General features: G+C 56.1%; 1 protein-coding gene across 1 annotated transcript in view; it reads left to right on the top strand.

Moving 5' to 3' along the window:
- Nucleotides 1–340: 340 nt before the first annotated feature.
- The window catches only part of ZCCHC2 (zinc finger CCHC-type containing 2), a 41,651-nt gene continuing 26,716 nt past the window's right edge, over nt 341–15,275 (top strand). The window contains exons 1-2 of the mRNA XM_029053596.1: nt 341–1,171; nt 14,039–14,150. Of these exons, the coding sequence (XP_028909429.1) occupies nt 341–1,171; nt 14,039–14,150 (943 nt within the window). The remainder of the gene's footprint in view (nt 1,172–14,038; nt 14,151–15,275) is intronic.

Below are 15,275 nucleotides of genomic sequence, written 5' to 3'. Positions count from 1 at the left end.
CGGCCGCGCTCCGCCGGCTCGCGCGGGGCGGGGGGGGGGGGGGCGTCGCCGCCCTGGGTCGTCGGGGGGGAGACAGTCGCTCCCTCAGTCCGTCAGGCGGCCAAGGCGGGGGAGCGGCCCCAGCGACCGAGCGCCCGGGGGACGAGCGGGAGGAGGAGAAGCCGCCGCCGCCGCCGCCGCCGCCGCCCCCCCCCTCTCGGCCGAGGATCCGCCGGGCCCCGCCGCCCCCCGCCCGGATGTCGAGTCGGGGGAGCCGGCCCCGGCCCCGGCCCTGACCCGCGCGCCCCCGCGCGCGCCCCCGCCCCCCCGGCCGCGCATGCCCGCGCCGCCCTAGCCGACGATGCTGAAGATGAAGCTGCCGCCGGCGGCGCGGGCCGAGGCGGAGGCGGCGGCGGCGGCGGCGGCGGAGGCGGAGCGGGGCGGCGAGGGCCGGACGGGGCTGAAGGAGCCGCTGCGCCGGCGGGACGGCCCGCCGCAGCTGCGCCCGCCCGCCCGGCCCCCGCCGCCCTCCCCGCCCGGGCGCCGCCTCCGCGGGGCCCCGGGGCCGCCCGGACCGCCCGCACCCCCCGCCGCGGCGGGCGGCGGCGCCGGCGGCGGGGGGGAGCAGGAGCAGGAGCAGGAGCAGGAGCGCGTGTACGAGTGGTTCGGGCTGGCGCTGGGGTCGGCGCAGCGCCTGGAGTTCCTCTGCGGGCTGCTGGACCTGTGCAACCCGCTGGAGCTGCGCTTCCTGGGGTCGTGCCTGGAGGACCTGGCCCGCAAGGACTACCACTACCTGCGGGACTCGGAGGCCAAGGCCAACGGGCTGGCCGACCCCGGCCCGCCGGCCGACTTCCGAGACCCGGCCGTGCGCTCCCGCCTCATCGTCTACCTGGCCCTGCTGGGCTCCGAGAACCGCGAGGCCGCCGGCCGCCTGCACCGCCTCCTGCCCCGCCTCGACTCGCTGCTGGGCGGCGGGGCCGGGCCGGGGCCGGGGCCGGGGCCGGGACCGGGACCGGGACCGGGGCTGGGACTGGCCGCCCAGGAGGAGCTGCTGCTGCTCTTCACCATGGCCTCCCTGCACCCCGCCTTCTCCTTCCACCAGCGGGTCACCCTAAGGGAACACCTGGACCGGCTGCGGGCCGCCCTCCGCGCCGACCGGGAGGACCCCCGCCTGGCCGGCCTCGGGGCCCAGGTAAGACCCCCTCCGCCGCCCCCTCCTCGTCATCCCCCGGGGCGCCTCCTCCTCCTCCTCCAGAACCTTCTAGAAGCCAGGCCCGGCCTAGCGGTATCTCAGCGCCTACTATGTGCCGAGCGCTGCCCTGAGCGCCCCGGGGGGGGAGCCGAGGGCATGGGGTGGTCCCACGTGGGGCTCCCGCCCCTCCCGCCCATTTGACAGACGAGGGAACCGAGGCCCGGAGGAGTTGGGTCACACGGCCCACCGGGGGCCGAGCCGGGATTAGAACCCGGGTCCCCCCCCCGGTCGGGGTCCCCGGGACCGAGTCGGCGGGACCGCCGCGGGAGGAGAAGACGGCCCGTCGGGGCCGAAGCCCTCGCCGCGGAAATTGGGGTCGAGCGCCCGCCCGTCCCGGGGCCCCGGCCTCGGAGAGGGGCGCGAGGCGACGGGGCGGGGACGCCGCCGTCTTCGCGCCCCGGCCCCGCCGACGCGGGCCCGGCCCCGGGTGGCCGCCGGGGCCTCGTCCCAGGCCACGGAGGGACCGGCCGCCCCTCGGGCGCTTCGCGGGGGGACGCTCGGCCGCGGGGCCCACGCCCTCGCGCCGGGCGGACCGGCCGCTCGATCGAGTTGGCGGGAACGGCACGTGGTGGAAAGCGACGTCCGGCCCCCCGGCGTATCGCGGCGGGCCGGGCCACCCCAACGTGTCCGCGTCCGCTCTTCCGGTCCCCGTGGCCGCCTGGTCGAATCGAGGTGAAAAAAGGGCGCCTCCCGTCGCCCCTACCACACGGTAAAAGGCGTCTTTCGCCACCCGAGACGATTTGACTCGAAGATTGCCGACGAGGCCCGGAGTTAAAAGCTCCCGGCGTTTCCCGAAATAGCGTGGCTCAGTGGAAAGAGCCCGCACGGGCTTTGGAGTCAGGGCTCATGAGTTCGAATCCCAACCCTGCCACTCGTCGGCTGGGTGACTGTGGGCGAGTCACTTCACTTCTCTGTGCCTCAGTTCCCTCATCTGCAATATGGGGATGAAGACCGTGAGCCCCACGTGGGACCACCCGATTCCCCTCTGTCTCCCCCAGCGCTTAGAACAGTGCTCGGCACATAGTAAGCGCGTAACAAATACCAACGTTATTATTAGTTGGTTTTCACGTGGACGGAATAGGAGTAGGTCCTAGTCGAGAGTCGGTTGTGAAGTCTGCGTTGACGGCCGACAGTTTAAGAACCCCCGTACGGGTAGTCAGGGTTGCAAGTGCCTTCCGCGGTCCCTACCCGCCCTTCTATTCCTTCAGTCGTATTGAGCGCCGACTCTGTGCAGAGCACTGGGCTAAGCGCTTGGAATGGACACTTGGGCACCGGATAGAGACCATCCCCGCCCAACGACGGGCTCCCGGTCTGATCGAGATGCCCTCGGTCCGAGGTGACGATTTTATATTCTAGGCAGGTCGCTTGCCATTCTGAGAAGAAGGGCGGCACGTGAGAGGAAAGAGCCATGATAATGACGGGATGCGTTAAGCGCTTTCTGTGCGCGAAGCACTGTCCTAAGCGCCGGGGTTGACAGAAGGTGATCGGGTGAAGGCTTTTAACGTGGTCGGCGAATCAGGGAGTCGATGGCGGGGCTGTCGTGGAGATGCCAGGCCGGGGGTGGGGAGGGGTCCCCCGTCCACCCCATCAGAAGCAGCGTGGCTCAGTGGAAAGAGCCCGGCCTGGAGAGTCCGAGGTCATGGGTTCGAATCCCCGCTCCGCCGCTGGCCGGCTGTGCGACTGTGGGCCGGCCACTTCACTTCTCTGTGCCTCGGTTCCCTCATCTGTCAGATGGGGATGAAGACCGGGAGCCTCACGTAGGACAACCTCATTCCCCCGTATCTCCCCCAGCGCTTACAACAGTGCTCCGCGCGTAGTAAGCGCTCAACAAATACCGACGTCGTCATTATTAATAATCCCTGCCCCGCTGCTTGCCGGCTGGGTGACTTTGGGCCAGCCACTTCACTTCTGCGTGCCTCGGTTCCCTCCTCTGTCAAACGAGAAGCAGCGCGGCTCAGTGGAAGGAGCCCGGGCTTTGGAGTCCGAGGTCAGGGGTTCGAATCCCCGCGCGGCCACTTGTCAGCTGGGCGGCTTTGGGCAAGTCCCTTCACTTCTCAGCGCGGCTCAGTGGAAAGAGCACGGGCTTTGGAGTCAGGGATTATGGGTTCGAATCCCGGCTCTGCCGCTTGTCAGCCGTGTGACTGTGTGGGCGAGTCACTTCTCTGTGCCTCAGTTCCCTCACCTGTAAAATGGGGATGAAGACTGTGAGCCCCGCGTGGGACAACCGGTTTCCCCTGTGTCTCCCCCAGCGCTTAGAACAGTGCCCTGCACGTAGTCAGCGCTTAACAAATACCAACATTATTATTATTATTATTATTAAAATGGGGATTAAGACTGTGAGCCCCACGTGGGACAACCGGATTCCCCTGTGTCTCCCCCCAGCGCTTAGAACAGTGCTCGGCACCTAGTCAGCGCTTAACCAACGCCAGCATCATTCTCATCGTCTCCTCCCAGCCGGGAAGGGGCAGCCCAAGTCTAACTTGGCCTGGATTTTTGTTTCTCCTTGGGGGGGGGGGGTGGGGGGGGGCTAGGTTCGAGTGGCGGCCCCTCCCTCCCTCCCTCCCCGGCCTTGGGCGAGGGGCCGGGGTCACGTGGCGGGCGCTGGGCCTTCCGGCCGTTGGCGAGCGCGCGCGCGCCGCCTCGGCCCCCTCAAGATGGCGGCGGGGGCCTCCCCCGTCACGTGATGGGGGCCCTCCCCGTCACGTGATGGGGGGGCTTGGTCGGCGCCAGCGCGCATGCGCATAGGGGCCGGGGCCTCCCGGCCCCTCCGGTGTCTCCATCGAAACGTCATCGTCGTAATCATCACGGTGGCATGGAAGCGGCCACCAGGTGCCAAGCTCTCTTCCCAGCGCCGGGGGAGACAGAGGGGCCTCTGAGGCGGTCCCCCGTGGGGCTCCCCCTCCCCCCCCCCCCCGTCTTCATCCCCATTTGTCAGAGGAGGGAACTGAGGCCCAGAGCCCTGAAGGGACTTGCCCCCAGTCACACAGCAGTTAATAATAATAATAGCGTTGGTATGTGTTAAGCGCTGACTGTGTGCAGAGCACTGTCCTAAGCGCTGGGGGGAGATCCAGGGTCATCAGGTGGTCCCCCGTGAGGCTCATAGTTCATCCCCCTTTTACAGAGGAGGGAACTGAGGCCCAGAGACTAATAATAATAATGTTGGTATTTGTTAGGCGCTGACTATGTGCAGAGCACTGTCCTAAGCGCTGGGGGGAGATCCAGGGTCATCAGGTGGTCCCCCGTGAGGCTCATAGTTCATCCCCCTTTTACAGAGGAGGGAACTGAGGCCCAGAGACTAATAATAATAATGTTGGTATTTGTTAGGCGCTGACTATGTGCAGAGCACTGTCCTAAGTGCTGGGGGGAGATCCAGGGTCATCAGGTGGTCCCCCGTGAGGCTCATAGTTCATCCCCCTTTTACAGAGGAGGGAACTGAGGCCCAGAGACTAATAATAATAATGTTGGTATTTGTTAAGCGCTTACTATGTACAGAGCACTGTTCTAAGCGCTGGGCGAGGTACAGGGGAATGAGATTGTCCCACATGAGGCTCTCAGTTCGTCCCCATTTGACAGAGGAGGGAACTGAGGCCCAGAGCAGTGAAGGGACTTGCCCACAGTCACACAGCAGATAATAATAATGATGTTGGTATTTAAGCGCTTACTGTGTGCAGAGCACTGTTCTAAGTGCCGGGGGAGATACTAGTGGAATGAGGTGGTCCCACGTGAGGCTCATAGTTCATCCCCCTTTTACAGAAGAGGGGACTGAGGCCCAGAGACTAATAATAATAATGTTGGTATTTGTTAAGCACTTACTATGTGCAGAGCACTGTTCTAAGCACTGGGCGAGGTACAGGGGAATGAGGTGGTCCCACATGAGGCTCACAGTTCGTCCCCATTTGACGGAGGAGGGAACTGAGGCCCAGAGCAGTGAAGGGACTTGCCCACATTCACACAGCAGTTAATAATGATGTTGGTATTTGTTAAGCGCTGACAATGTGCAGAGCACTGTTCTAAGCGCTGAGGGAGATATAGGATCATCAGGTTGTCCCACGTGAGGCTCTCAGTTCATCCCCATTTTACTGATGAGGGAACTGAGGCCCAGAGAATAATAATAATGTTGATATTTGTTAAGTGATAACTATGTGCAGGGCACTGTTCTAAGCGCTGGGGGAGATCCAGGGTCATCAGGTTGTCCCACGTGAGGCCCACAGTTCATCCCCATTTTACAGAGGAGGGAACTGAAGCCCAGAGAAGTGAAGAGACTTGCCCACAGTCACACAGCTGACAAGTGGCCGAGCCGGGATTCGAACCCATGACCTCTGACTTTCCATTGAGCCACGCTGCTTCTCTAGTGGTGGAGCCGGAATTAATAATGTTGGTATTTGTTAAGTGCTTACTGTGTGCAGAGCACTGTGCTAAGTGCTGGGGTAGACACAGGGTCATCGGGTTGTCCCACGCCAGGCTCACAGTCTTAATCCCCATTTTACAGATAAGGGAACTGAGGCACGGAGAAGTGAAGTGACTTGCCCACAGTCACACAGCTGACAGGTGGCAGAGCCGGGATTCGAACCCATGAGTTCTGACTCCCCAGCCCGGGCTCTTTCCACTGAGCCACGCTGCTTCTCTGGTGGTGGAGCCGGAATTAGAACCCATGACCCTCTGGCTCCCAGGCCCCGTCCTCTATTCACTACACCGTGCTGCTTCTCTCATCATCATCATCTTGTGGTATCCGTTGAGCGCTTACTTGGGGCCAGGCACTGTACTAAGTTGATTCTGTTGAGCTTGATGAGGTTGTCTTGTTCCCTTTGGCTTTGCTGTCTGTCTCCCCCGTTTAATAATGATAATGTTGGTATTTGTTAAGCGCTTACTACGTGCGAAGCACTGTTCTAAGCACTGGGGGCATACGAGGTGATCAGGTGGTCCCACATGGGGCTCCCAGTCTTCATCCCCATTTTCCAGAGGAGGGAACTGAGGCCCAGAGAAGTGACTGGTCCAGGGTCACACCACTGACAAGCGACGGAGGCGGGATGAGAACCCACGGCCTCTGACTCCCCAGCCCGGGCTCTTGCCACTGAGCCACGCTGCTTCTCTAGTTCTTCCGCTTCACGGTTTAGAGCCCGTCGTTGGGCAGGGATGGTCTCTAGCTGGTGCCCAATTGTCCATTCCAAGCGCTTAGTCCAGTGCTCTGCACAGGGTAAGCGCTCAATAAATGCCCTTGAATAAATGAATGACCCTGCATCGGGGTGGTTACCAAGCGCGTAGTCCAGTGCTCCGCATATAGTAATAATAATGTTGGTATTTGTTAAGCGCTTACTCTGTGCAGAGCACTGTTCTAAGCGCTGGGGTAGTTACAGGATAATCAGGTTGTCCCACGTGTAAGCACTCAATAGATACTATTGAATGAATACTGCAGCGTGGCTCAATGGAAAGGGCTCAGGCTTGGGAGTCAGAGGTCGTGGGTCCTAATCCCGGCTCCACCACTTGTCTGCTGGGTGACCTGGGGCAAGTCGCTTCACTTCTCGGGGCCTCAGTGACCTCATCTGGAAAATGGGGATGAAGACTGTGAGCCCCACGTGGGACATCCTGATTACCTTGTAATAAAACAGCGCTTAGAACAGTGCTCAGCACACAGTAAGCGCTTAACAAATACCAACATTATTATTATTATTACAGGCAAAGAGGGTGGGACAGAGCTGTCATCCCACGTGGGGCCCACGGCCTCAATCCCCATTTTATGGTTGAAGTCACCGAGGCACGGAGAATAATGATAATGATGGTATTTAAGTGCTTACTATGTGCAAAGCACTGTTCTAAGCGCTGGGGAGGATACAAGGTGATCCGGTTGTACCACGTGGGGCTCACCGTCTTAGACGGTGAGCCCGTCATTGGGCAGGGATTGTCTCCATCTGTTGCCGAATTGTACATTTCAAGCACTTAGTACAGTGCTCTGCACATAATAAGCGCTCAATAAAACGAGACCCACAGGGATGCGAATTGAGCACCAACTGTGTGCAGCGCTCTGAGCTAAGCACTTGGGAGAGTTCAGGGCCATGGAGCTAGTAGACCGGTTCACAGAGCTTACGGGCCGAGCTGGGGAGACAGACGTTAAAATAAATTCATGGCATTTGCCGGATACCCGCTGTGTGCAGCAGCGCTTAGGCCAGTGCTTGGCACGTAGTAAGCGCTTAATAAAGACCATCATTATTATTACTGCACTACACACTTGGAAAAGTACAATAGAACAGAGTTGGTAGAGGCATATTGGGCAGGGAATGTCTTTTGTATCCTCCCAAGGGTTTAGTATACTGCTCTGCAAACAGTAAGCGCTCAGTAAATACGATCGACTTGACCCATCCCCTGCTCCTGAGGAGCTCACGGTCCAGGAGGGGAGCCGAACGTTAAAATGAATTCCAGAAATGTACATAAGTGACGTGGAGCGGAGAATGGGCATCAAGGGCTTAAAGGGGACAGATTCAGAGGTAGGGGAAGTGGCAGATGATCGGCATGTATGTGAGGGCCGTGGGGCCCGGGTGAGTGTCAAAGAGCTTAAAGGGGGCAGACCCAAGTGCGTTTGGTGATGCAGGAGGGCGAGCAGATAGAGTGGAGAAAAGAGAGGTTAGTCAGGGAAGCCCCTTGGAGAAGATGTGACTCGAAGAGGGCTCCGAAGATGGGAGAAACGATGGTCTGTCGGAGGAGGGAAGGTGCCGAGCGAGTTGTCTACACCCGCTGCTTCAACTTTCTCTCCTCAACCCCCTCCAAGATGGCTTCCTCCCCCTTCACGGAAACTGCCCTTTCAGAGGTCACCAGTGATCTCCTTCCCAAATCCGACGACTTCTAACCCCATCCCGATTCACCCTGTGCTCTCCGCTGCCTTCGTTACTGTGGACCCCACCCCCTTCTCCTGGAAATATATTCTGACCTTGGCTCCGTTGACACCGTCCTCTCCTGGTTCTCCTCCTTTCTCTCGGGCTACTCATTCTCCGTCTTTTGCAGTCTCCTCCTGCCTCCCGCCTTCTGAGAGGGGGAGTCCCTCAAGGCTCAGTTCTGGCTCCACTTCTATCCTCCATCTACACCCACTCCTTCGGAGAAGCCCTTTGCTCCCGTGACTTCAACTGCCATCGCTTTGTGGATGAATCCCAAATCAACATCTTCGGTCGTATTTAACTGAGTGCTTACCGTGTGCAGAGCACTGTATTGAGGACTTGGGAGAGTGCAGTATAACAGAGCCTGCCTCCAGCCCTGATCTCTCACTCCTTCTCTGCAATCTCACATTTCCTCCTGCCTACAGGACATCTCTACTTGGATGTCCCTCCAAACTCTCAAGCTTAACGTGTCCAAAACAAAACTCGTCTCCCCTCACCCCACAAACCATGCCGTCCCCTTCTTTTCCATGACTGTAAAACGCCACCATCACCCTTCCTGTTTCACAAGCCCATAACCTTGGCGATATCCCTGATTCCTCTCACTCACCCCACATGATGTTCAATCTGTCACCAGATTTTGTAGGTTTACAGTGTCACAAAAATCTGCCTTTTCCTCTCCAGACTGCTACCCTGTTGACCCCAGCATTTATCTTAACCCACCTCGACTACCGCATCGGCCTCCTTGCTGACCTCCCTGGCTCCTTTCTCTCCCCACTCCAGTCCATACTTCACTCTGCCGCCCGGAACATTTTTCTGAAGGAAAAAAAACCCGAAAAGGCTCAGTCCATGTTTTCCCACTCCTCAAGAACCTCCAGGGGTGGCCCATCCACCTCTGCAACGAACCTCGGCTTTAAATCACTCGGTCACCTTGCCCCCTCTTTGCTTACTTCTCTGATTTTCTAGTATAACCCATCGCATTCACCTGGCGCTTCGAACATCAACTGACTCACCGTATCTCCATCTCGCTGCCAACCCCTCGCCCGTACCTTCCCTCTGGCTCGGACCTCCGTTCCCCTTCATATCGGACAGACGATCACTCTCCCCAACTTCAAAGTCTAATCAGTCGCCCCTCCTCCAAGATTCCTTCCTCGACCAAGTGCTCATTTCCCCTCTTCCCTTTCCCTTCTGTGTCTCCCTCGCAGTTGGATTCGTACCCTTTATTCTCTCCACCCTCAGCCCCACAAGCACTTAGGTGCGTTGTGTACTTATGTACATATCCTCTAAACTCTAAGCTCCTTGTGGGCAGGGAATGCGTCTACCAACTCCGTTATAGTGTACTCTCTCAAGCACTGAGGGCTCGATAAAAACGGTTGATTATTAGAGGGAGCGAGCTGACGGAGTGACTTAAAACTGTTGGTAAGGAGTTTCCGTTTGCAGAGATGGATCCGTAACCCTTGGAAATTTTCGGGGAATGGGGAGACGTGTGCCGAACTTAGTTTTCGAGCAGCGTTTTGGGCAGCGGAGTGAAGTAGAGACCGGAGAGGCAAGGAGGGCAGCGAGGAGGCTGACGCAGGATTTAGGGCTGGAAGTGATGAGTGCTTAAACCAGTGTGGATCACCTCTTTGGCACCCCGCTTGGGTCTGGAACCTGCCTTCCTGTAAGACTTCTTAGGCCAGTAGGGAACGTGGATCCTCACAGGTGATGGCTTCCCAGGAATTGATGTCGAGATGTCTGTTCCCCAGAACTTGCATTTATTTAATGTACTTTTAGTACTTGCTGACTTACCCGTTTCTGCTTTCCAAGGCCGTACATGTCACTGGCTCCCCAAAGTCCCTCAGTGCCCGTTCTCCTCTGCTGTAGAGGCTCAAAGAAATAAAACCAATTCAAGTCAATATTCCTGACTCCTTTCCCGGTGTAAACCTCTGCACTACTTTAAAGAGAGCGGGCAAGAAGTTATTTACAGAGCGGCAGACCTAAACTACGCCCCGAGTTGATTACGGTACTTTCTGTCAGACGAAAGTTAGGGTGTCGGCGAACGCACCTCTCCCGGAGCGATGCGTGGCTCCGGCTACGGTATTGCGTAGATTGGATTGGATGGTTTTCCAACAGGGCTGCCAGAAGCCAGTTCCTCTAGTGACTGTTGAGCCGCCCCCTGCCTCCCTCAGGCCCCGGGGAGACGAGAGCTCCGGGCAAGCTCAGGGCGGGCAGAGCGGTCCCAGAGCCGGCGGTGCTGGTGCCGCCGTTTCCCTCGACCCCGAGTTGGAGACCCCTTCTGCAGCCCCTATGGACAGGGAGCCCCAGGAAGCGGCAGGGACTGTTGGACCTGTGGGCTACTGCAGCCCTTGCCGTCTTGCTGCTTCCCACCGGGCCCCCGCCTTGAGGACCCCTTTTGTCAAATGGTTAGTCCAATCCACGCATCTCTCCGGAAGACGCACGTTCGCTCGTGCCCGACATTTGAAAGGAACCCATACCATCTAACGGTCCAGTTCTTCAAGAGAAACCCTGCTGTCTTCCTCGGTCTAGGACTGGGGACCTCCCCCAGGCCAGGGACTGACTGGCTCCATCCTGAATGGCCCCTTCCTGCTCTGACCCTTAGTGCCTGGCCAACAAACACTTAGGAAGTTCCAGAGTAACTAGACAAATGACAGCGCGTGCACCTCAGGAGCGAGGGAAGGGCTGGCTTTTCTTATGACTACTATTATCGGATTGAAGCACTTATTGGGTGTCAAGCCGTGTTCTAAGCAGTGGGGGGAGATGCAGGCCCATCAGGCCAGGCACAGACCTTGTCCCACATGGGGCTCACAGTCTTAAGTAGGGGGTGACCAGCCACGGACTCCCCATTTAACAGTGGAATACACCGAGGCACAGAAGTTAAGTGACACTTGGCCAAGGCCACACGGCAGCCAAGTCATAGAGCCGGGGTGAGAATCCAGGTCCTCCGACTCCTAGGCCCGGGCTCGAGACGCTCGGCCACGCCACTCCTCAGTGTTTTGTTTCACCGGATAAAGCGAGAACTTGAATAATATGATCGAGTACGGAGTCGACCGCCGCTGCGTTGCGTTTCCGTTGATCCGTGCTGTCATCCGCTGTGTTTTCATTTCTGGGGAAGGTTGGTCCGGCCCTGCCTCGCGTTCTCTGCAAAAGCAGTTTTTGCGCAGGGCTCCGGGCGAGGCGAGGGGACTGTGGTGCCTTTCCCTCGTCGCGGGGGCCTTTGGGGAGGCGTGGGCCTCTCCGGGAGTGTGGCTTCTGCTGGGTCGGACCCGCTCATGGCCTCATTTTTATACGGGGACTAATGCCTAGCGACTCATAGTCCCTAGGGGTGGTAGAGTAGGTACTCTCTCAAACAGACTCCGCATTCTTAAAAATGAAAAAGCAGGGTGCTCCAGTTTTAATTTTTTTAGAAGGTAGCATCTGTGGAAAGGGAAAACCACGAGTGGATGCAGCTGTCGGGTGGCCTCGCGGAGTACAGAAAAGAAAAATCTCTAACCCACAAGTTGTGCGTTCTCTGCCGCTGTTCCTTTCCAGGGACTAAGAAGTGTGCGAAATTGCATCTGGACTAGGGAAATTGTGATTTCCTCTTACTGCCAAGATAACTGCATGACGTCCTTCCTCTGAGCTGTATAGCTTGAGTCCCGATGAGCTGGAAATAAAAGAAACCGGTGCAGAGCTGTTGTTAACGGAGTGATGAACGTAGCTGATGAACTGTTGAGGGACTTCTCATTTGGCCCAGTATATTAGAAGGATTTCTCAGGAGGCAAAATTGAGGCCGTTACCAACCCTATCCCTTCAAGCGGAGTCTAGTTTCTGTCTCTCACAGTTCAGTGACGTCCTCATCCGGGACGAAAGGTAGCTTCTTTCCCCGTATGTGTGTGTCTGTGTCTGGGGGCTGGGAGGGGTCGTATAGGAAGAGAATCGGTGTACTTTCCTTCAAGAAAATACAGTGTTGAAATCCCAGACTTCATGTGAGATAATCATAAAAACGAGCTATTGTTCACTTGAAGGCTACATGACAATTGTAGGTTAAGTGATTCCCCAACTGGGTCATTAGACTCCTGGTGAGGTGCGGGGGGGATGCTGCTGTTACTATGGGTGATCCACATCCAAGATTCAGACCAGGATTTTGAGTAGTGTTGATAGACTACCAAAAAGGCCATAACGCTCTCTGAACAGTGATGAAAATGGACCGTGTCAAACTTGAGAGCGTTTCTGGAGGGGGAGAGATTTTATTATTAAGAATAATATTTAAGCGCTTTCTATGTGCCAAGCACCGTACTAAGGGCTGGAGTAGAGAGAAGTTAATCACGTCGGACTCAGTCTCTGTCCCTCGTGGGGCTCCCGGTCTGAGAAAGAGAGAGAGCCGGTATTTACTTCTCATTTTTCAGATGGGGAAACGGGCACAACGGCCTGCCCCACGTCACCCAACAGGCAAGTGGCAGATCCTGTATTAGAACTCGGGTTCTCTGAGTCCCAGGTCTGTGGACTTTCCTCTAGGCCGTCCCGCTTCTCAGATTTGGGGACATTGCGGGTTTGGTCTTGTGAGGGTGATGGACGGGATCTAAAAGTCTGGGACAGAGAGAAGTGGTACGATTGGAAGTGTATGCTTTTTTTTGTTGTTGCTATTCAATTCATTGATAGTCTTTAGAGCAGTAACACTAAAACCTAAGGTACAATGAGTGACTGACTTGATGTACTTAGAAAAAGAGATACTTAGCTTAGTGGGTCATTTTCCCATCAGGATCTTGGCAGGATATTTAATGAATTGTCAGTTTGTTTAAAATAATTAGCTATGCCAGGGGTGTATAATCTCCGTAGTAGCTACTCTGCCTAGCAAAGGATCAGGTAGCAAGCTCAATCGATTCCATCCTCAATCACATAGTGTGGTGTGAACCCTGGTATTTATTTTCATTGATTAAGGGACTTTTTAAGTGCTTAGTATGTGCCAGGCACTGTGGTAAGCGCTGTGGCAGATAAAGGATAATCAGGTAGACACAGTCCCTGTTCCACATGGAGTTCATAGTCCTGAACTGTAGGAAGGGGGATTTAAACTCCATTTTATGGATGAGGTAACTGAGGCGCAGAGACAGTGTGACACGCCCAAGGTCACGCAGCAGACACGCGATGGATCCGGGAGTAGAACTCGAGTCTTCTGACTCCCAGCTCTGTGCTCTTTCCACTAGGCCACGTTGCTTCCCTACTTACTCATAAACCTGTCTCTCAGTATATATGCCAATGAGAGAAAAGCACCAGCAGAATTTCATTTTAGGTCCTTCATCATTAATCCTGGTTTTTCCTGCTAAGCGAAACTATTAGTATAAGGCTCCTAAGTCTAAGGAAGCCAAGCAATTCAAAGCCAACTCGAGGAGAAGGGAACTACGATGACAACGCCGTAGAGAACTTCCACGCTCACGTTATTCACTGTGGAATGGGAAGCTTTTTGCATCTAGCCTCACCCCCAACCCCCTTCCCGACTCGTTACTCTGTCACCTTGGGATCCATCAGTCAATCGGTGGTACTTCTTGAGCACTCACTGAATGCCGAGCACTGAAGAGTACAATACCTCAAGAGTTGGCAGTCATGGACCCTACCCACAACGAGCAGGCTCCGGCCAGCTCCGGACTGAAAAGTACCATTTTTACGGTGCTCCTGGGGTGCTACGGTGTCTCCCTCACTGACAGTAGAAAGCAGTAGGGGTGGTGAGATTTGATATTCCTTTTGGGCCTGGCTTACACTTTCTGCTCCTCTGATCCCCCCACCGCCTCCCATGATGCAGGGCCACCTCTACCTCCCTAGCTTCATACTGACGGTATTTGTTTGCTAAACTAGCCGAAATAGTAATCTTCAAAACTAAGTCTGCATCTGCGAGGCTCCATCCTCTTTCCGAGGCCGTGCTGAGTCAGCTCACTCTCTGTCTGTCTTTCTGTCTGTGTGTCCCCGTGTGGTGTAGAGCGCCGTGTCCCGGAGCGAGGCCAGGCCACGGAAGGATGACGGCACGCTGGAGCACCCCCCACCGCCGCACGACGGGCTTCCCGGGGCCTCGCATCGAACTCAGCGGGAAGGTACGTGGGCATGGGGCAAAGAGAGGGGGCGCGGGAACTGTGGCGATTGGGAGGAAAAGCAAACCGGGTGGCCGTGGACCCTGTTCAGAGCCTTCGCCTGTCGGCGGTCACGTCCACCTCCTGCTTGGAGCGCAGAGCGAAGAAAGCGAGCAAAACGGTACGGCAAAAACCCCTTTAAACATACAGTGCCCAGTTGGAGTTGATTCAGACCCAAAATTTGTGAGTGTGGCTGGGAAGTAGGTAGTCCTTCAGGTTGGCCGCTTCCCTTTTCTTCTTAGGCTTGGGTTGTACTCAGAACTGCAGGACAGATTCTAAGGTGAAGATCACTTCCATACTTTCCAGACTTGTCAGTCTGGAACCCAATTTTGGTGGATTTGTTTTTTCTCCCGGTGCCCCTAATTCTTTCTTTCCTCAGCTCTGTTTTTCCCAGCACACCTTTCTTCCCTGAGAGATCAATTAATCGTTCAATAAATTTGTTGAGCACTGACTGTGCAGAGCACTCTACTAAGCGCCTGAGAGAGTACAGCATAACAGTCGGTAGCCACGATCCCTGCCCACAGTGAGCTTACGGGGCAAATTCCTTTCCGCTGCCCATTTCAGAGTCTTTGTGAGGATAAAAATGGCCCAGATATAAGGAAACTGTATGGCTGGCTGTCCACTGCCCTCTTGCTTCCAGCTGCTCTGTTTGGCTACACGTTATTTTTCATACTTGGGGGGGAAAGAATGCAGAACGCCGCATTTCCTTTTATCCCCCCTCCTCATAGTTGCTTTGCTGGTCAACCACTTGCACTTTACAGTGCATGGCTCTCAGTAATCGAAGAGAGTCAATTTAGCTGTTTCCACTTAGATTTTGCCTTGTCGCAGATGTTAATAGTAGCTGTGTCCTTCATTGTGGTGAATATGAGTAAAATGCTTAGTATGCAATAACTTTTAATTGCAACATCCCCAGTATATCTGGCAGAGTCTTCTAACACGTGCTTAGGAAATTTCAATTTACACTTACATGATCCTTTTTCAGTTGCCCAAACAGACCCCGTTTCTTCGTTTATATTGTTGCTTTTTAGTAGGAACGTTTCTTTTTAAAAATGTGTAAAATCTTCATTTCCCTGTATTTTTGAAGCCTAA

Source organism: Ornithorhynchus anatinus, chromosome X3 (assembly GCF_004115215.2).
Source record: "Ornithorhynchus anatinus isolate Pmale09 chromosome X3, mOrnAna1.pri.v4, whole genome shotgun sequence".
NCBI lineage: Eukaryota > Metazoa > Chordata > Mammalia > Monotremata > Ornithorhynchidae > Ornithorhynchus > Ornithorhynchus anatinus.
The sequence above is the reverse complement of the archived record's forward strand: the minus strand, read 5'-3'. Positions and strand labels throughout refer to the sequence as shown.